The sequence below is a fragment of the Marmota monax genome, unplaced genomic scaffold, assembly GCF_021218885.2.
Source record: "Marmota monax isolate L192 unplaced genomic scaffold, Marmota_monax_Labrador192_F-V1.1 WCK01_AAM20220418_F8-fsc00041, whole genome shotgun sequence".
Classification (NCBI taxonomy): Eukaryota; Metazoa; Chordata; class Mammalia; order Rodentia; family Sciuridae; genus Marmota; species Marmota monax.
This window is the reverse complement of record NW_026695238.1, coordinates 3,121,149-3,144,059: the sequence shown is the minus strand read 5'-3', so window position 1 is coordinate 3,144,059 and position 22,911 is coordinate 3,121,149. Positions and strand designations below refer to the sequence as shown.

Genomic DNA, 22,911 nt, shown 5'->3' with positions numbered 1-22,911 from the left:
CAAATGCCAAATAACAAATATTCTTTTAAAAAATCATTATAGAAGATGGTGGCTAAATAAAAACTTAAAAGAAAATAATGACCTTTATAGAAGAGAAAGTCAGATTGACATAAGCAACCATAGGAATAGAAGACAGATGGTAACAGATTTATAGCATAAAAATTCTATACCAAGTTCAATTACAATTGAAGAACATAGACAAAAGAATGTTGTTTTTAGATATGCAAAAACAAGGAAACTAAACAAAGGAGTAGAAAAAATAAGTGAGCCAGGAAGTTTAAAAAGCATATTTTAAAAAGCTAACTATTTTTATCATGTTTGGCTAATAAGTGCATGTGGTATAAAGTTCAAAAGACATAGGGTATATACAGTAAAAAAATATTTCTTTCCTATCTCCTAGTTTTCATTATTTCTTTCCAGAAGCAACCACTGTTAACAATATCTTTTTGAGGTTATTCTATGTATATAAATACATTTTGATAGTTTTTGTGAAATGGGAATTGGTAGGATTAAAAGTAAAGAATGAATAAAATATTGGACAATGAGAAGAAATACAAGAGGGAGGAAGGGTACAGAGATATTAAAACATTTAAAGTTCCTTATTTATGAAGCAGCTGCAGTTAAGTTAAATAGACACATTAAAAAAAGATTGTGGGCTGGGGTTGTGACTCAGTGGTAGAGCACTCGCCTAACATGTGCGAGGCCCTGGGTTTGATCCTTAACACCACATAAAAATAAGTAAACAAAATAAAGGTATTGTGTCCAACTACAACTAAAAAATAAATATAAAAAAAAAAAGTTAAAGATTGTTTCTTCTCTCCAAGGTGAAGTACTAGGGACTGCTTTTATCTTCTCTCCTGAAACAGCTAAGAACTTGAGACATTGGTTATCAAAGAATGGACCGTGATCCCCTGAGAGATGCAAAACAAATGAAATGAATCTTATGACTGCCCCAGCTTACTTCCTAGAGGTTCCCAACTCATAGCACTGGGTGAGGGAAACAGGCAGAGCCCTGTGCTCTTCCTACATTGAGGAAATGAACCTGGGAGTCCAGGGAGGCCAGCTGATTAGAATTTACACAGCAGAGTACCAGAGGGGACAGAGCTTCACAAAGAAAGAATTGCAGAGATCTGTAGAGGATCTTCCTTGAGTATTTAGTTGAATAATGTTTGTACCTTGTTTGGGGCTGAGAATATCCAAGGTCAGGGAAAGAACCACTCAAAAAAGATGTAAGGAAGGGGGCTGGGGTTGTGGCTCAGTGGTAGAGCATTCGCCCAGCACATGCAAGGCCCTGGGTTCAATCTTCAGCACCACATAAACAATAAATAAATAAAGGTATAAAAAAAAAAAGATGAGAGGGGCTGGGATTGTGGCTTAGTGGTAGAGTACTCGCCTAAGATGTAAGGAAATAATACTTGATGTTCACAATAAGCTAGGCATAATTTCTGTTCCTAGTAGCAGCAGTTTGAAAACTAAGAAAGGTCTTGACTTGTTAGTGAGGAAAACTATCACTAGACCAATTTCTGTTCTGGTCCCACAAACTAAACCTTAAAAGCAGGACCCTGAAAGACTGTTCCCAGAAAGTTAACCATATCCCAGAACAGAGTTAAAGAATGTTTGTAGAAATATGAAATATCCATCACCTAAAAATGTAAAATTCACATCTACCTGCCATCCAAGAAAACATTAGTAGACATTCAAACAAGCAGGAAAATATATACTCTAAGGAGGAGATTCAATAATACTGACTCAGAAATGACATAGATGATAGAATTAGTAAACAGATATTTATATTCTGTATGTTGAAAATAGAAGAACAAACATCAAATAGACAGAAGATACCTTTTTTTTTTTTTTGTACTGAGGTTTCAACTCAGGAGTGTTTAACCACAGAACTACATCACCAGCCCTTTTATTTATATATATATATATATATATATATATACACACACACACACACATATATATATAATTTTAATGGACACAATAACTTTATTTTATTTATTTTTATGTGGTGCTGAGAATTGAACCCAGTGCCTCACATGTGCTAGGCAAGCAATGTACCACTGAGCCACAACCCCAGCCCCCTTTTTTTATATTTTATTTAGAGACAGGGTCTTGCTGAGTTGCTTAGGGCCTTGCTAAGTTGCTGAGGCTCCCTTTGAACTCACAATCCTCTGGCCTCAGCCTCTGAGCTGCTAGAATTATGGGCATGCAACACTGTGGCTGGCAGAAGATATCTTTTTTAAACCTTAAAATTTTAGATATCAAAACTATAATGCACTTGAATGGTGTGACTCTACTTTGTACAACCAGAGACATGAAAAATTGTGCTCTGTATGTACTATGAATTGAAATGTATTCTGCTGTCATGTATAACAAATTTGAATAAATATTTAAAAAACAAAAACAAAAACCCTATAATGGGGCTGGGATTGTGGCTCAGCGGTAGAGTGCTCGCCTATAACGGGCACGACCCAGGGTCGATTCTCAGCACCACATAAAAATAAAGGCATTGTGTTGTGTCCATCTACGAAAAAGATTCTCTCTCTCTTAAAAAAAAACAAAAAACCTACAATGCAATTTGAAAAATACACCAGATTAACAGCAGATTAGATAGTGCAAAAGAAAAGATTAATGAATTTAAACAACAATAATAGAAACTATCTACTGTGAAACAAAGAAGGAAAAAAAGACTAAAATATTAACAGAGCTACAGTGAGCTGAGGAGCAGCTTCAGGTGGCCAAATTATTTTTTAGCTTTAGGTGGACACAATATCTTTATTTTATACTTATGTGGTGCTGAGGATCGAACCCAGTGCCTTCTGCATGCTAGGAAAGCGCTCTACCACTTGGCCATAACCACAGCCCCCCAAATATATCTCTTAAATTAGAGTCCCCAAGGAGGAGAGAAAAAGTGAGAAAACAAGTATTTCAAGAAAATAATCTAAAAGATTTTAAAGTTTACTGAATAATATAAAACCACAGGTGGAAGAAACCTCATAAAGCATGCTGAAAGCTATATCAAGTACAGTATAATTAGTGCTTAAAACCTGTGATAAAGGAAATCATTGTAAAGATACTGGAAGAAAAAAAGACATTAAGGGCCTGGGATTGTGGCTCAGCTGTAGAGCACTCGCCTGGCATGTGGGAGATCCTGGGTTTGATTCTCATTACCACATAAAATAAAATAAAGATATTGTGTCCAACTATAACTAAAAAAAAAGTATATAAAAAATAATAACTTAATTGAAAAAAAAAGAAAAAGACATTAAGTATAGAAACAAAAATAAGCAGCCGGATGCGGTGGCACATGCCTGTAATCCGAGCGGTTTGGGAGGCTGAGACAGGAGGATTGAGAGTTCAAAGCCATCCTCAGCAAAAGCAAGATGCTAAGCAATTCAGTGAGACTCTGTCTCTAAATAAAATACAAAATGGGGCTGGAGATGTGGCTTAGTGGGTCAAATGCCCCTGAGTTCAATCCTGGGTTCCCCCGCACCAAAACAAAAACAACAACAACAAAAAATAGTGCCTAATGCATGGCCTAGCCAGACAATAAGTAATTTGGAGCAACTGGTTTTCCTTATAGGAAGGTAAATCATGAAGCTAGGTGTGTTGATGCTCACCTGAAATCCCAGCTAGTTATGAAGCTGAGGCAGGATTATGGCAAGTTCGAGGTCAGCTTCTGCAATTGAGCAAAATCCCTGTGTCAAGATTTTTTAAAATGGAAAGGGCTGGGGATGTGGCTCAGTGGTAGAGTACTTGCCTACCACCTGAGAGACTCTTATTAGTCCCCAGTACCATGAAAGGAAAATAAAGTAATTTGTATTCTTTTCTCACAGCATGACAGGTAAATGTGAATTAAAGACTTAAAGAGAGAGGAAAACCAAATTTAAAACTTTTAGAGAAAATACTGATAAATATTTCTGTGAGCTTATGGCACAGGATGATTTCTTTTAAAACACACACAAATCAAAGCCATGAAAGAAAAAATGAATTTCACTACCAAAAACTTTTAAACTTAGATATATGATAGACAAAGGATTATTGTACAGAATATGTAAAGAACTACAAATCATTAAGAACCCAGTGTAAAACAAAGTATATAGAAAAGCATTTCAAAGAAAAAAAATATAAAAATATGTTCATTGTTAGTGGTAGTCAGGGAAGTGCAAAATAAATAACATCAAGTTCAAGTATCACTATTCTGTTTAAAATTAAAACTAATAATAAGCAATGGAGAAGTGAGAAAATAACAGTTCATTTTGGTAGAAATATAAATTGCTTTTGGCTTTTTGGAAAACACTGTATCTAAGACAATTAAAAATACCTTGAATATTTCCACTTATAAACATATAAACTAGAAGTTTTTCTTAAGGAAATTGAGTAGGAAATGTTTGTTGTGTTGGTACCAGGCAGAACTATACCTTACAGGGGCAAGAAACTGGGCTTTACCATTTGTTGCTCCACAAACCCAGAGTCAGATTGGCAGGAAAATAGATTTTATTCAAAGTCAGCTTTGAAGGAAGATAGAAACTTTTTTGTTTTAAATTTCCGTCTTTGGAAAATTCAAGAGCCAGGAAAGCTTTTATAAGAGGCAGCAAAGTGGGACAAAAGGCATGTGCGGATTTAATTATCCTGTGCTAGACAGGCTACAGCAGAGGGCAGTTCCTATTCTTAGCTTCCATGTCATCCTTCAGAACCAGGAGAGGCAACTCTTCAGCCTTTACTCTCAGTATGAGGAAATACAGGATGCTATCGGGAAGTTGTTCTTATAGAAGGACCCTTAATTTGTCTGTTTCAGTGTTGCTATTTGTAATTATGGAAGAAGTTGACTCCCTAAATCTGTCCAAGACTAGGTAAACTAATGTGTGATATCTCTAAAATGGATAAAAGTGAATAATAAAGTATAATTATATAGTTTTAGTGTAATTATATAGTTTTCCTCAAGCCATTAACTTGGATTATTTTGCTTATGGGTTAAATATATATAGTATTATAAACCTCTTTAGCTCTCTCTCTCTAATTCATATTTATGAGTTTCCCCTCCAGGTGACTTTAATTACCATTTTACCATTATTACCCTAAGTTTAAGATTTCTTCCCCTAGATAGTGACTTCTTTGAATCTACTGGAGTATGGTAGTAACTTTCAAATTTTTATTTTGCTTCTTCCTTATTTACTTTTTTTTTTTAAATAGGACTGTTTCAAGCCAGACTCCCTCTGCCAAAAGAAGTTTGGGATTTCTTCCTCAGCCAACTCCTCTTTCTGTTAAAAAACTGAGGTGTAACCAGGATTACACTGGCTGGAACAAACCAAGAATGCCCCTTTCCTCTCACCAACAGCAACAACTGCAGGGGTGGGTAATTTTTCACTTTCTGTTTTATAAAATAATTCAATTGAATTGTGCTGTTATAAAAAAAATAATGAAAGGAGTCACATTAATTATAGCTCTAAAATATTTACAAATTAGATCACTTATGAAAGATTTCACACATCCATAAGAAATGTTGAGTCCATTATCTGATCTCCAGATGATTTTTTGAAGTATATATAATTTTCTTTTTAAAGGCAAAAACAAAGATTCTCCAAGCTCATACACTGCCTCTTAGTACTGATACACTTTCAATGTCGATTTTAATGTATTCTCTTCAGCACCTTTATGATTATATTTTTGTTAGACATAAAAAATGAGATCATAATATAACTGAAATAATGATAGTAGCTGTCACACCTAAAGTGTTTATTATGTGCCAGATTTTGTGTGCTAAGGGTTTAGTCCTTTTTTCTTTAAACCCTTTCAACAGCTATGTCAGATAGATATATTAAAATTCTGCTTTTATACATTAAGTAGCTAAGGTTTAAGAAAGTTAATTAACTTGTTTAAAGTGATGTAGTCAATAGGACAGCAGTGTTAAATCCAGGCAGCTGGACTCCAGTTGGATTCTTAAGCATTGTGCTATATTGTTTGTTCTCTAATTTTTCACTGCATAATAATCCTTATGTATTAATACAGAACTTTAAACTATGTTAGTATGCATTTTAAGTTTCTCTGTTTTCCAAATATAATCCAAGATAGAATGAACGTTTATATGTGTGTATGTGTGTGTATACACACACATACACACATATGTTTTATAGTACTTCATGAAACTTTTATAGGATAAATTGTTGAAATTGTTAAGACTAAGGAAAGCTGTTTTATTTATTCATTTATTTTTTATTGGGGATTGAACCTCGGGGTGCTTTATCACTAAACTACGTCCCCAGCCCTTTAAAATTTTTTATTAAATACAGTGTCTTTATAATTTGCTTAAGGCTTTGCTAAGTTGAGCATTGACGGGTATCTTCAACTTAGCAAAACCAACCCTATCTCAAAATAAAAAGGGCTGAAGATGTAGCTTAGTGGTAGGGTGCCCCTGGGTTCAATTTCCGGTACCAAAAACAGTGTTCAGGACGAGGGATTCCTTTTTTAAAAAAATATGAGTAGAAAACTTCCAGGTCTTCAGGATAAAGGAGGCTACCTAATTTTAGAGTTCCTTACAAAATCTGTTTTTGTTTGTTTGTTTGTTTCAAAGAAAGCCATGAAATCAATGAGGAGTGCAAAGAGGAGCACACATGATACATGCTTTGGCATTACCAGGAGACAGTAGATCTTTAAATTACCTTCTAAGTAGATATGCAAGCAAAATTCCTGTGTAGTGTTCCTGTTTCTGCTGTCTAAGCTTGTAAATATTGAAAGAGACAAGAGACTGAAGTATTTACATGAAAAAAACATATACGAGGGGAAGACTTATGAAACCTGAAGAAATCATTCTCAGAAAGGGAAAATTAAATATTAACTACCCACATACTAAATTTAGATTTCAATGTTGGTAGTTGTTTAAGAACATTCTTAGAAGCTGGGTATGGTAGTGCACACCTGTAATCACAGCAGCTTGAGAGGCTGAGGCAGAAGGATCTTGAGTTCAAAGCCAACCTCAGCAACTCAGCAAGGCCCTAAGCAAGTCAGCAAAACCCGGTCTCTAAATAAAATTTTAAAAAGGGCTAGGGATGCAGCTCAGTGGTTAAGCACTCCTATGGTCAATCCCCAGTACCAAAAAAGAAAAAAAAAATCAAGCACAAAACTAAATATCAAAAAGGTACCTTCTACCTAGAAACTCAAAAAATCATATTAAGAGACTCTTGGGTCAAACAAACAAATTGCAGATATTCTGAAAATGAATAAAATTGGAAATAAAGTGTAATCATCAGAGAAAAATTCGTGGTGGGAATACATAAGTATACAGTCTTAAACCAAAGACCATCTGTATATATCAATGCAAATAAAAGATTGAAAATAAATCAATTCTGAGTTCCAACTGAAAAAATAACAAACCAAAACAAAACACAAAGAAGGAAGTAATAAAAATGAAGAGAGTTGCATGAAATGGTGAACTGAAAAGCAGTGAGTCATATTAACAAATCAGAGTCCATAGTCCCCAACTTACATTGGTTCTATTTAGTATTTTTTTACTTTAAAATGGTACAAAAGTGATACATATTTGGAAGAAACTATACTTCAAATTTTAAATTTTGATCTTTTCCCAGGCTAGCAATATGTAACACTATACTCACTCCTGTGATACTGGGCAACAGCAATGGCAACAAACCACAGCTCCCAGTCAGGCGTGCAGTCTGAGGGTAAACAGCTGACACTGTATAGCTGTTTGTTGCTCAGCTGTGATTTTTGGTAGGTTACATGTATTTAGTGCATTTTCAACTTATAAATATTTACAACTTATAATGGTTTTATATGGGATATAATAAGCCGTTCTTAAGGCGCATCTGTGCTAGTTACTTTAAAAAATGATGAAATAGATAAGTCACTGGATTTTTAGACAATATAGGAAGAAGGGAAGCAAGATAAGAAATGACAGGGGGAAATAATTGTTGATAAAGAAGAAATTTAAAGAATCATTTGAGACTATTTTGTACTTCGCAAAAAGAATTTCAAGTGGTCCTGGGTTATAGCTCAGTGGTAGAGGGCTTGCCTCGCCTGTGTGAGGCATTGGGTTTGATCCTCAGCACCACATAAAAACAAACAAAAATAAAGATATTGTGTCTATCTAAGCTAAAAAAAAAATATTTTAAAAAAAGAATTTCAAGTAAATGGATGGAACTGGAGAATATCCTGCTAAATGAAATAAGCCAGTCCCCCAAAAATCAAAGGTTGAATGTTCTCTCTGATATTTGGATGCTAACCCATAACAAGGGAGGGTTGGGAGGGGAAGTAATAGAAGTTCGTTGGATTAAACAAAAGAGGAGTGAAGGGAAGGGGGTGGGGTGGGAATAGAAAAGACAGTAGAATGAATCGGACATAACTTTCCTATTATGTTCATATGTGAGTACATGACCAGTGTAACTCCACATCATGTTCAACCACAAGAATGGAATCAGCATCGTAATGAGTTACACCCTCATTTATGTATAATATGTCAAAATACACCCTATTGTCGTGTATATCTAAAAATTAAAAATAAAAGGATTTTAAAACTTAAATGAAATGTATTTTACCAAATTGATCCTTCAAGATAGAAAACTTAAAACAGTTTATATGGAAAGAAATGAAACTTATCAAGGAGCTTCCTCACATAAAAAGCACCAGGTTGAAGTGATTCACAGGAAATTTCTGTGACATGTTTAGAAATCACAGAATCCTAGTGCTACACAAATTATTTCAGAGCTTAGAAATCGAGGAAAAGATTCCGGTGCTTACTTTTCATGAAACAGGTATAACCAAACCTATTCAAGAAGCACAAAAAAAAGTATAAATATCACTGCAAGGAGTCCTAATGCAAGTCCTTTGGATGCAAGGCAACTCTACCAACTGAACTATACCCCCAGCCTTGAATTGTGGATGCTAACCCATAACAAGGATACTTACTATTTTTACTTCTGTTTAATGTTGTGTTGGAGGTATTAGTCAATGTAATTAGATATGGAAAAAAGTAGAAGCATAATAATTGTAAATGAAATACCTAGAAACCATAGTGAGTCCATGTTAAAGTAGCTTAAACAATTAAAGTATTTAGCCAGATAAGCAGGACTGAAAATTAGCAGACATGCCAATACAAATAACCAGTGTGAAGATGTAGAAAGAGAAAATCCAATTTACAGTAGCACCAAAAAAGAAAAATACTTGGGAATAAACTTAAGAATTTTTCAAATTGGGGAAAATTACAAAGTACTCCCAAAAGACACAACAGTAAATTGAAATCCATAGAAAATATCAATTATTCATGGTTAGGACATCTTAGCATATCAAGGTACATAGTTATCTCTACAGTAAATTTAATGTGATCCCAGTAAAAATGCGGTCAGCTTTTTTATGAAGCTGTAGTAATTGATATGTTTCTGTGAAAAAAATTCATATGGAAAAATAAATACAGAAAAATAGTAGGAAAATGCTGAATAGAAATAGGAAGAATAGTCCTACCAGATATTTTAAGATAGTATCAATTCATTATAATTAAAACAACTTTGTACTAATGAGTAAGTAGATGGGCTATCGAATAGAATAGATAGTCCTGATTATAGGAACAATGGACTTTATTAAAACATTAGAATAAATATGCAGTCATTTTGAAAAATATACAGATACATCTTTTTTTTAGGTACTGGGGATTGAACTCAGGGGCACTTGACTCCTGAGCTACATCACCAGCCCTATTTTGTATTTGATTTAGAGACAGGGTCTCACTGAGTTGCTTAGTGCCTCTCTTTTGCTGAGGCTGGCTTTGAACTCTTGATCCTCCTTCCTCAGCCTCCTGAGCTGCTAGGATTACAGGCATGCGCCACCACTCCTGGCACAGTTACATCTTTCTGGTGAATAAATTCCAAATGAAACAGTTCTAAGCATAAAAAATTAAACTCTTCAAGTACTTGGAGAAATTTTTGGCAAATTTTTATGTTATCTTAATGTAGGGGAAAGGCTTTGTAGATTTGATTCAGGATCAAGATTCAGTAAAAGACTGATTAATTTGACTATATAAAAATTAGATTTTTTTCATGGCCAAAAACAAAGGCAGATGATAAATTGAGAATAAATACTTGCTATAAATATTATATATAAAGGGCTGATACCCTTAAATACAAAAAAAAAAAGGTATAAATTGAGGTGAGAGAAAGGTAATAATTTAGCCTAATGGCAAGTATCTAATTTTCAATTAGATGAAACTAAATTATCATGATATTATAATGCAGTGGTTCTCAAAGTGGTTTTCTCCATATTGGTAGTGTCAGCATCATCTAGTAACTTGTTAGAAATGCATATTTTTGCACCCTTTCTGTCAAGACCTACTGAATTAGAGTCTCTGGGGTGCCATCCAATAATGTGTAGTTTTTAATAAGCCCTTTAGTGATTCTGATGCATGACTAACTGGAGAACCCCTTGGTACTATTGCACTACACAGACTTTAGGAACTGCCCACGCTATACTGAATGTACCTTAAATACTATTTTTTTTTTCTTTCAGATTCTCCAATTTGGGAAATACATGCTATATGAATGCTATTTTACAGTCTCTGTTTTCACTTCAATCATTTGCAAATGACTTGCTTAAACAAGGTATCCCCTGGAAGAAAATTCCACTCAATGCCCTTATCAGGTAATTGTTACATACATTCTTTAGTAACCTCTTACCTTATTGATTATAGAATAATGGAATTTTAATGCTTAAAATTTTATATGCTATTATACCATCTAATGTTTTGTAAGACATGTTAACCTTGTCTCTTTTATTTTACCAGACGCTTTGCACACTTGCTTGTTAAAAAAGATATCTGCAATTCAGAGACCAAAAAGGACTTACTCAAGAAAGTTAAAAATGCCATTTCAGCTACAGCAGAGAGATTCTCTGGTTACATGCAGAATGTAAGTTAGCAAATGGTTTTTAAATATTTCAGAGATATGGGAAATTGTAATTATTTTAGTATTTAACCTGATTTTTGTTTTAAAATGTGATTTGGGTAGTGTGATCATCATGGATTGAAAAACCTAAGAAGTTATAAGGTTCTGTATGATTCTTCTTGTTTTATCGTATTTTAATATATAGGTGTGGTGTGCCAGTGAAAAATAACCTTATTTTAGCAAAGTGGAGAGTCATTCATTCATTCATTCATTCATTCATTCTAATGCAACTGAATAGTAAAGAATATAAAATCTATTATTTTTATTTTTACTTGTAGTTTTGGGTTAGGGTTAGGGTGAGGTGAGGTTTGCAGTGCTAAGATCAAACCGAGGGCCTTATGCATGCCAGACAAGTGTTCTACCACTGATCTACACCCAAGCCCTTTTCATTTGTTTTTCTTCACACAATATGTGCCCTAAAATCCTTATTAGAATAAATCTGACCTTGTTCACATATTTCTCTTTCAGGTGCTTATATGAATCACATTGGTAGCAAACTGGCTTTTTTTTTTTTTTTTAATTTGTAGATGGACACAAAATACCTTTATTTTATTTATTTTGATGTGGTGCCGGGGATTGAACCCAGTGCCTCATGCATGCTCTACCATTGAGCCACAAGCCTCGTGGTTTTTTTTGTTTTGTTTTGTTTTTAATCTTGAACTGACATTTTATTTTATTTCTGGTACTGAAGATTGAACCCCGGGCACTATACCACTGGGCCACATCGCCAGTCCTTTTATAGACAGGGTGCTTTGCTAAGTTACTGAGGCTGGCTTTGAACTCGTGATTCTCTTATCTTAGCCTCCCGAACTGCTGGGATTACAGCCGTGCGCCACTGTGCCAGGATAACAAACTGTTTTTATTATTAATAAAAAAAAAAAAAGTTTTGATTTGATGACAGATGTTATTATCTTCTTACAATGTTATTATTATCTTCTTAGGATGCTCATGAATTTTTAAGTCAGTGCTTAGACCAGCTGAAAGAGGATATGGAAAAATTGAATAAAACTTGGAAGACTGAGTCTATTCCTGGAGAAGAAAATTCATCAGATATTTCAGCTACCAGAGTATACACTTGTCCAGTTATTACTAATTTGGAGTTTGAGGTTCAGCACTCCATCATTTGTAAAGCGTAAGTAACTTCTGAGAAGACTTCTTTCTCTTAATTCTTTATGGCAAATAATAAAACTTTCTTTTGATGTACCAAATGCTATGAATTCTTATCTTCCTTTCCACATCAGGAAGAAAGCATAAACCCACAGAGTATACAGAACCTTTCTAAGTCAATGTTTGGTGGGGTAAGAATTGAAGAGAATTCCAGGCTAGGCAGTGGCACACAGTGTGGCAACTGGTAGGAGGTGGGAGATAAGCATCTAGCTGTTTCCAGGTCTTTGGCATGTGGCCCCCACAGACAGCTTACAACATTGCGGTTTGCTTCCCAACCAGCAAGAGCACATCTCACTCAATCTTCCTCTGTTTCTGCCCTCTAGACCCAGATTAAAAGGGCTCCACACAGATAATATGTATTAACTCAAAGTTAAGATTAATAACCTTAATTTTAAGGTTTTGCAAAATTCCTTTTTTTTTTTTTTTAATTTTTTAATACTTATTTATTAGTTTTCGGCGGACACAACATCTTTGTTTGTATGTGGTGCTGAGGATCGAACCTGGGCCGCACGCATGCCAGGTGAGCATGCTACCGCTTGAGCCACATCCCAGCCCCTGCAAAATTCCTTTAACGAAATAGAGTAGCATCACCGTGGGAGTGATAGCTCCTGGTTGACAGGAGTTTTACGACTCAAACTCAAAGGATATGGAATTTTACAAAATCAGGTTTCCCCTTAGAACTCTACCTGTCAAGTGCCATTATGTGTATCTGCAAGTATGATGCCAAAGCTGGTGTTTTAAGTAGAAAAACTTGACCTCTTTGCCTTATGCTGTGTACACAGGAGTTCTAGAAAATTAAGAAACCGCACCCCTCCCCCTTTCTTTTTTGCCTAAGTTTTAAAGTAGCTGTTGCTCAATTATACTGCTTGCTCACAGTTGAGCTACTTTTGTTTTATTCTAAATAAATTGTTTCTTTGGTGGGGGAGGGGAGCTTTTATTGTCAGGAAAGCATTCAGCAAATTTTTATTGAATGAAAACTGTTCTTATGCCCCAGTCTTCAATTGTGGCAATAGGGAACTGAGCTGAAAATCAAAATGCTGATAAAGAGAACCAGTGAAAAATAGTTAGCTAAACTAAAAAGAATCAGTTTAATTTCGAGTAAATTAAATAGGGTGTTTTGATCTCTGAGCTCTTTTTTTTTTTTAATTTATAAAAATATATCCCGCCAGGCACAGCGGTGCACACTTGTAATCCTAGTGGCTTGGAAAGCTGAGACAGGAGGGTTGCAAGTTCAAAGCCAGCCTCAGCAACGGCAGGGTACTGAGCAATTCAGTGAGATCCTGTCTCTGAATCAAATACAAAATAGGGCTGGGGATGTGGCTCAGTGGTTGAGTGCCCTTGCATTGAATCCTCAATACCCCAAAAAAGAAAAAAGTTTGTGGGTTTTTGAAAACATAAAAGTTTAAAGTTTAGTATTTTAAGAAAGTACTTAAATATTACAACTAAGATTGTTTTCTGTATTAATTTAATAAGTGTTAAAATAAGCATAAAAAGGTCTAAGTGTTGTCTGTTACTTATGCCTGCTCTTAGTGCGTCAGCTTTATTCTGCAGGGGTGAAGAGTGTTTCAAGTATATTTGTATCTTTATATTGCTCTAAATACACGTATTTGTCCCCTTTTATTGTTAACAGATGTGGAGAGACTATTCCCAAAAGAGAACAGTTTAATGACCTCTCCATCGACCTCCCTCGTAGGAAAAAGCCACTCCCTCCTCGTTCGATTCAAGATTCTCTTGATCTTTTCTTTAGAGTAAGTAAAATCTTTTGTATTTTCACATAAGTAAATTTTATATATCATAGGTAATTGTTTTTAAAGTTGGTTTCTTCAAGGCAAGAGTTTCTATCAAATTATCTTCAGGAAAAACAAATGAAGAATATGTAACATTTGTTTTATAAAGATAAATCTATAGTTCATTGAAGAAGAAAATTGGTTGATTAAGTAGATTATATATTTAAGTCAGTAGCAATGTTTTAAACAACCTTAGAAGCAGTTCATTATTTGTAAACATTAAAGCATTTGAAGTGAAATGCTACAATTTGATAACATGAATTAAATATGAAGATACTGTATAAAAGTTGAGTAATGAAAAAAAGTGTTTTTGCTTTTCATTTCATTTCCTTAGTTTGTATGTGTACCCTGATGAGAATAGGAAGAAAAAAATTATGTTTATCCAAAACTGTAGGTAAACTATACACTGGTACACTGTCACAGATAGAAAAGTTCTGGGGCTTGATCAGACCTATTACATAGAGACATTATAACTAGAGAACTTTGCCAAGATCTCTTTATCTATATAATATGGTCCTTATTTTGTTGCAGCAAATTGGCAGGGTTGTCTTTGTAAGATTTAAAAAAGAAAACTATTCTTTTAACATGAATGTTCATCTCCTCCCAAAGATAAATTCTCTTTTTTTTTAATATTTATTTTTTAGTTATAGTTGGACACAATACCTTTATTTTATTTTATTTATTAATTATATGTGGTGCTGAGGATCAAACCCAGAGCCTCACACATTAGGCCAGAGCTTTACCGCTGAGCCACAACCCCAGCCCCAATGCTCTGCTTTTTTGTTGTTTAATCTTTCTGTACTGTTCCTGTTGTAATCATAGACTTAAGACTTTCCTGTGTATCTTATCCCCATTTTTTTAAGGATTTCTTGTTTCAGTTTTCTCTAGGTAATGATATCCACCCCAAACTTCGTTCCATTTAGAGCAGTTCTTAGTGGGCTGTCACCAGAAGATTGCGTTCCATTATAAGGGGTAGAATTACACCTTACAGACCATGAACTCCACCAAATCTGAAGATGATCTTAACTCTGCTATAGCCATATGTTAAAATCTGGATATACTCTTGGAAGCGACTCATGTGTATCCATGAGGAAAAGTTTGAGAATCAAACTTTTGACTTAAGAGTCAATTTACTATCATAAACTGAGATGTTTCCTTGGTAAAGACGGAATTAGGAATTCTGAAAGAGGACATGATATTATAAGATGACTATATTTTAAAGATTAAGTCTTAATTTGGTACGTCTTATGGCTCAGACTTAAAATTTAAATTGGTTCAGAGTTGTCCTTCATCTGAACTAGTAAGACATGTAAGAACATGATTTGCATTGAATGAGCTAATGGGATTCAATTTCATCCTTCTTTATTTTTGTCTCATCTTTTTGTAGGCAGAAGAACTTGAGTATTCCTGTGAAAAGTGTGGTGGGAAGTGTGCTCTTGTCAGGCATAAGTTTAACAGGCTTCCTAGGTAAGCCCTTTAATTACCCTTTTAAAAGTAAGTGCTTTAGCTGGGCGCGGTGGCGCACACCTGTAATCCCAGCGGCTCCAGAGGCTGAGGCAGGAGGATTGTGAGTTCAAAGCCAGCCTCAGCAAAAGCAAGATGCTAAGCAACTCAGTGAGATCATGTCTCTAAATCAAATACAAAATAGGGCTGGGGATGTGGCTCAGTGGTTGAGTGCCCCTAAGTTCAATCCCCAATACCCACCACCCCAAAAAGTGCTTTATAAAAATACATAATGTTTAAAAAATATTTTTTAGTGCTGGGGATGTGGCTCAAGCGGTAGGTAATGCGCCTGGCATGCGCGGGGCGCTGGGTTCAATCCTCAGCACCACATAAAAATAAAATAAAGATGTTGTATCCACCGAAAACTGAAAAATAAATATTTAAAAATATGTATTTTTTGGTTATACATGGACACATATCTTTATTTTGTTTATTTATTTATTTATTTTTATTTAGTGCCAAGGATCAAACCCAGTGCCTAACATGTGCAAGGCAAGCGCTCTGCCACTAAGCCACATCCAAGTACTTACAAATAGAAGTGAAGTGTAGGAATGAATTGGTGAGAGGTCAGCAAGCTAAGATGTGAAGGTTAGAAAACGAGAATACCCTTGCATAAGAAAGGAGGGTGGTTTCGAATGGTTAAGAAGAAAGGGTCTTGAGAGTTCCAAGAAGATGGCAAGAGGATGCAGCTGGTGAGACTTAGAAGTGATGATGGAGACTAGCTAATAGGTTTTTAATTCAGTAATAATATGTAACAATTGGGCAATTAGCAAGAATACAGGTAACAATAAATGTTGGTGGTGAGGATGTTGGGGGAAAGTTTCACTCATACATTGCTGGTGGGTTTGCAAATTGGTGCAACTACTCTGGAAAGCAGTATGGAGATTCCTAAGAAAACTTGGAATAGAACCACCATTTGACCCAGTTATCCCACTCTTGGGCATATACCCAAAGGACTTAAAATAGCATATTCAGGTGATGCAGCCACATAGATGTTCATAGCATCTCCATTCACAGTAGGTAATGTATGGAACCAACCTAGGTACCCTTCAACAGATGAATGGATAAAGAAAATGTGAGATAGATACACACACACACACACACAGAGAATGGAATATTAATTAGCCATTAAGAAGAATGAAATTGGGCTGGGATTATGGCTCATTGGTAGAGTGCTTGCCTGGCATGTTCGAGGCACTGGATTTAATCCTCAGCACCACATAAAAACAAATAAACAAAACAAAGCTATTGTGTCCAACTATGACTTAAAAAATATGTTTAAAAAAAGAAGAAGAAGAATGAAATTATGTTATTTGCTAGTAAATGTTTGGAACTGGAGAATATATTGCTAAGTGAAATAATCCAATCCCAAAAAAACAAAGGTCAGATGTCCTATCTGATATGCAGATGCTACCACACAACAAGGGGAGGGGAGGGAAGAATGGAAGTTCATTGGATTAGACAAAGGGGAATGGGTGGGTAGGAATAGGAAAGACTGTAGAATGAATTGTACATAACTTTCCTATGTTTATGTATGAATGTACAACCACTGTAACTCCACATCATATTCAATCACAAGAATGGGATCCTAATTAGAATACGTTATACTCCATGTGTGTATGTCAAAATATGTCATGTATATCTAAAGTTTAAAAAAATTAATAATATGTAACATTTAGTTACAGCTTGAGTATCCCTTATTCAAAATTTTGGGACCAGAAGTGTTTCGGATTTTGGAATATTTGCATGTATGTAATAAGATCCTTGGGGGCAGGTCCCAAGTCTAAGTGTGATGTTCACTAACATTTCTTACACATTATATACATGAAGGTAATTTAAACAACATTTTTAGAATACCTACATTTTGATTGCATCTTGTCAAATGAGGGCAGATGTGGAATTTTCCACTGTGGCATTATTTCAGTGCTATGAAAATTTCACATTTTGGCGCATTTTTATTTTGAATTTTCAGATTAGAGCTCTTCAACCAGTAATTTGTTATTCTTTGTTGTGCTATAGTTTCCCTTTTTTTTTTTTTTGCTATCAGGGATTGAATCCAGGGGTGCTCAACCACTGAACCACATCCCCCAGCCCTTTTTACTCATTTGTTTTTTGACAGGGTCTCACTAAGTTGCTTAGGGCCTCGCTTAATTGGTGAGGCTGGCTTTGAACTTGTGCTCCACTCGTTGCAGCCTCCCAAGGCACTGGGTTTATAGGCGTGTCCCACCACAACTGGCTCCCTTTCTTATTCCATACAGTCAGTAAAAATCTGCTTGCAGACACATACACACATGTGTGTGTGAAAATAAAATGGAAAGAGTAATTTTGTGCAATTTGTGCATTACTTTCTCAGAGCATCTTACAAATTATGTTGGGCATGGTGGCTGATGCCTTTAATCCAAGTAATTTGGAAATCTAAATCCCAGTGATTTGGGAAGCCAAGACAGGAGACCACATGTTCAAGGCCAACCTCAGCAATTTAGTAAGGCCCTGTCTCAAAAAGTTAAATGGGTTGGGGATGTAGCTCAGTTGGTAGAGTGCTTGCTACACATGCACAAGGCCCTGTGTTCAATCCCCAGCACCACAAAATTTTTAAAAATTAAAATGGGGATGTAGCTCAGTGGCAAAGCACCCCTGAGTCCAATCCTCACTATCAAAAAAAATTTTTTTAAATAATAATAAGTTAGTAAGTTCTAATCATAAAATAGATTTTCTGATTTGGGAATGAAATTAACTTACAGTGTATTAGCACTATATAAAGAAACATAAAGCAAAGCTAGTTACAAAAAATTAGTGTGGTTGCAGGACAGCTTTTAGTTCTTTCCAAAAATAGAATCAATCATAAACAAGGTTATTATTAACATTAAGTATTTATGCGGCTCTTTGCCTCCAGAGTGCTGTACTTTGTTTTATTAGCTTCAATTTTCTGTGTGGGGTTTCTGGAACTCAGACCCTAGAGACTAGTTCTTTTACATTCCTGATCTATTTCTTTCTAAATAATAAGTTGTTTCAAAGAAATTGCTTTTATAAATCATAGCAGTATTATTGTTTTGATCATAGTCAATATTTTTTATCCAAGAGACTTTGTTTTTTCATATTTGGGGTATTTAAAGCAAGAGGGAGGGAGAAAGAAATCTTAAGGCAAAAGATTGATTGTTACCAGCTGTCACTAACAGGAAAGCAGCAGACAATTAAAAGACTTATTTGACCTCATAAGTTTCCCATTCTCTTTTTTTTTTTTTTAAATATCTATTTTTTTTATTTGTAGTTGGACACAATACCTTTATTTATTTTTATGTGGTGCTGAGGATCGAACCCAGGGCCTCACACGCACTAGGTGAGCACTCTACCACTGAGCCATAATCCCAGCCCCAGTTTCCCATTCTCAAACTGTTTGGTCTTTCAAATGGAAAAGAAAACATTGAGAATTTTTTTCATTGTTTTTTTTTTTTTTTCCCCTACTAGGACACCTGTATTAAAGGTTAATTCCAAATGTACATGAAATAGAAGATTCTCTAATGATTAGACTTGTTCTATTTTTATTCAGTCTGTCTCATCTTTGCAGATGATTTTGACTATCATCTTCCTGTTTTATATTGCCTTTTGTTTTGGTGAGGATTATTGAAATTATAGTTAAAATATTTGATTTTTTTACATTAATTTGGGTTTCTTCACATCAGTCATATCCTTGTGTTCTTTCACATTGTAAATTTGAAGATCATGAATTTAGCATGGTTTTTAAAAATATTTTTTAGTTGTAGGTGGACACAATACCTTTATTTTATTTACTTACTTTTATATGGTACTGAGGATTAAACCCAGTACCCTCACACATGCCGGGCAAGCACTCTACCACTGAGCCACAACCCCAGCTTAGCATGTTTTTTTTTTTTTTTTTAAAGAGAGAGAAAGAGAGAAATTTTTAATATTTATTTTTTAGTTTTCGGCGGACACAACATCTTTGTTTGTATGTGGTGCTGAGGATCGAACCCGGGCTGCACGCATGCCAGGCGAGCGCGCTACCGCTTGAACCACATCCCCAGCCCCCTAGCATGGTTTTTTAAAGACACAATAACTTAAGTCTACAATTTTTTGAATTTATGGCTTCTGTGAAGAAGAGTTATAAACAATAGAAAGGACACAATTTTCCATAAATCAGACTTTTTTTTTGTCTTGGACTGAAGTTTTTTTTTTCCCATAAGATTTTTGAAATTCAATTTCTAAAGTTCTTGTGGGCTATGAAATGTATCTAATCCATCAGGCAGATATTACATTATGTATGAGAGATGGAAAAGGTTGCAGCAATGATAACCAAAAAGAACTAAATGTTTCTAAAGAGCTAAAAGCCTTTTCAGACTCACAGACTAGATATGGCATGCAGATGTTTTGTACAATTTTTGGTGGGTCGAAAAAATTTTGTTTCCCTCTTAGCTTCCTCAGAGAAAATTATTCTGAAATTAGAGACTTATTATAAAAAGTCATCTTGAAATAATTAATGTACTATCAAATGTAAGGGCTATGTAACATTTCAGTTTAATAGATATTATTTTACCACGTGGCTATACAACACTGATTCCACTTAAAATTAGTGAAATAAGCAGGGATTTAACCCAACATCAATAGCAACGTTTTATTTATTGCTATTTTTTTTCTAGGAGAATTATATGTATTTTACTCAAACCTCCTTAATCTACCATGTCCAGGTTTTGTTTTCATTTGTACCTAGCCCAGACTCTGGCACATGGCAGGTATTTACTGAATGTTCTTTGAAGTATTTAGTTGGGCCAAATGTGCTGAGAATAATAAGCACACAAGGCAAGCGCCTTACCACTAAGCTAATTCCCAGCTGCAAATGCATTCTTAGTTTGTCCAATGTGGTTAGAGTGATCTCTTTTAAGCTATAAATACTACCTGTATTATATATGAGTCAATAGAGTCATCATCTCCTGTTTTTTTAGGGTCCTCATTCTTCATTTGAAACGATACAGCTTCAATGTGGCTCTCTCACTTAACAACAAGATTGGGCAGCAAGTCATCATTCCAAGATACCTGACCTTGTCATCTCATTGCACGGAAAATACAAAACCACCTTTTACTCTTGGTTGGAGTGCACATATGGCAATGTAAGTCCTTCAGGGACAACGTCTTTACTTTCTCTTTTGAAACGTACTTTAGTATCTAATCAAAAGAATGACTGAACACATGACTCCTACATAAAATCAGACTAAGGAGGAGATTTTAATTTTGCTTTATTTTGGAATTTTAGCATTTAATTGCCTGATTGAAGTAATTGAAGGAAATGCCTAAACAAAATTATTCCAAGTTTATTAGTTACCTTTCATAATGGGTACTTTTTTAGGGAATGTTTCTATTCTAAACCACTTGAAGACCATTTGATACATAGGGGAATTTAAATCAAATTTGGCTGGTCATAAGTGTCCCTGAACACTAAAATACTAATTTCTCAGTTCTTTTCCTGGATATTCTGTTTCAGTAACTCTGAGATTAGGCTTGGGATTCAGTATTTTTAATAAATGCTTTATCTTACTCTTTGGGACATGCAAATTTGAGAAACCATGTACTCAGTGTTAAACTGGAGCCCCCAAAATAGATGATGCCTTCATAAATGTAAATTGTCACCAATGTAAAGAACGTCAGTGGTTCCTAGAAATTTCTCAGTGAGAAAAGAAATCACCTTTAGGTTTTGCTTCATTAAAGCAATGCCAGGAAAACCTTAGGACTTCTCAGAATGTCATGTTCTTTTCTGAATACCTTTTTACTTTGAAGCCTTATACTGTAGTTCTTTTCTAGGTGGTAGAATCATAAAGGTCTAGAACTTAGAGATGAGAAGGATTTTTGAAATTTTATCCAAACACTTAATTTTGCATAGGAGATCCAAGAAGATAAAGTGGTTTTCTAAGGTCCGTTTGTAACTGAAAAGGCTGTTTCTTGACTAGGGTATAGACATTTCAGAAAGTGAATGAACATTTGTTAATATGAATTGATGCAGTTATATAAAATATATTTCCCTTTGGATTCATAAGTTAATACAAGTTTACACTAAAGTCCCCAAGAGTCTACTAATAAAAGCAGGTGCCCAGATTGTCTTAGTAATTTTGGTTTTTCTTCTCTTTTGGCTTTAATTTGGAGTGGATGTATTTACTTGGTGCAAACTGCCCTCTGCTGGTAGAGCTATTATTCTTTCTGGCAGTAGTAGTGTATCATGCCATAAATGTTGATATTTATGATCACTGGCCTAAAATCAGGCTTTGGACAACTTCCTTCACTTATCTGTAGGCAAAATAATATTGTGGTTCTGAACATTAAGTGAGGTAATAAACCTTGAGTTCTTAGTACTGTACTTGACTCCTAATAATACTCAATGAGAGCTATTGTTATTTTATTGCTTAAAAGTAAAGAAATGAAACAAGGTAATTTTCCCTGCCTCTTTCGTATGCATTGTGTTTGACTTCATTTCAGAGCTGTTTATTTAGATTATTAGATCAGAGAGATGGAGCCTAGAGATGGTATTCCATTTATTCTCTTGGCCTCTGTTGCTAATAATCTTTAAAAAAGCATTACAATTGTTTGCTTTTCAAGAGTATGTATGAGATTGTAGTATAGAATAATTCATTTTATAAGTTAAATATATATCTTTAATAATATAATTATGTACATTATATATTTTCTAATTTTCTGATAGTTCTAGACCATTGAAAGCCTCTCAAATGGTGAATTCCTGCATCACCAGCCCTTCTACAACTTCAAAGTGAGTTACATTTCTTGTGTACCCAAAATTTGTATTTTTAAGGATTTGGCTTATCCTAATATCTGAGATTGCCCCCCATTGTTTCTCTTTTTGTATGTTAATTGCTCTGTATTACCATACTTCCAAAATTTTTCTAAATCTGGTTTAGCATATAGCTTAGGGTAAAGACTTTTTTTAACTTTAAAATAAATTTAAATGATTCTCTTAATGTTTTAAAACTTACCATTTGTTAATATTTAATATTTTCATCTTAAAAATTCTAAAAATTATTAGTAAAGGATTTTAAGAATTGAAGAGATAAAATAAACCCTGTTGGTCTAAGGCCCCACTTCCTCAAAGATAGGCACGGGATTACAAATATCTTTTACCTGTTGCTAGCTAGCCTGGGACTTCTTGTTCTTGACACTGAGTAGGAAGAATTTTGAAAGGAGACAGGAGAATAAACATGCACTAGAATGTAGCTATTCTGCAAATGCTTTGTTTTTTGTTTAGGGCCAAAAATTTGTCCTAGGATGGAAGCAAATGCTTTCTTCTTTCTTTTTATTGAAATTATACTCCTCTAAGATTTTACTAGAACCACAGTTCCTGATTAAACAATTCCAATTGACATAGTTGGCATTGACTTTAAAATTTGTTTTTCTGAAAATTTGATGTCCCAAAGTACTTTTAGAAGAGAGACACATTTGTTGTTTAAGGGCTTTGGGGGGTGTTATATAACAATAAAATGACATTTGGG

General features: G+C 34.7%; 1 protein-coding gene across 4 annotated transcripts in view; it reads left to right on the top strand.

Moving 5' to 3' along the window:
- Usp37 (ubiquitin specific peptidase 37) overlaps positions 1–22,911 on the top strand; it is an 83,614-nt gene that overhangs the window by 32,440 nt on the left and 28,263 nt on the right. For 3 of the 4 annotated variants that reach the window (XM_046439626.2, XM_046439624.2, XM_046439625.2), the window contains 8 exons: positions 5,200–5,358; positions 10,516–10,647; positions 10,790–10,913; positions 11,891–12,081; positions 13,747–13,864; positions 15,291–15,370; positions 20,365–20,529; positions 22,110–22,175. In XM_046439626.2, coding sequence (XP_046295582.1) covers positions 5,200–5,358; positions 10,516–10,647; positions 10,790–10,913; positions 11,891–12,081; positions 13,747–13,864; positions 15,291–15,370; positions 20,365–20,529; positions 22,110–22,175 — 1,035 coding nt within the window. The remainder of the gene's footprint in view (positions 1–5,199; positions 5,359–10,515; positions 10,648–10,789; positions 10,914–11,890; positions 12,082–13,746; positions 13,865–15,290; positions 15,371–20,364; positions 20,530–22,109; positions 22,176–22,911) is intronic. The other variant, XM_046439627.2, reaches the window with a different exon arrangement.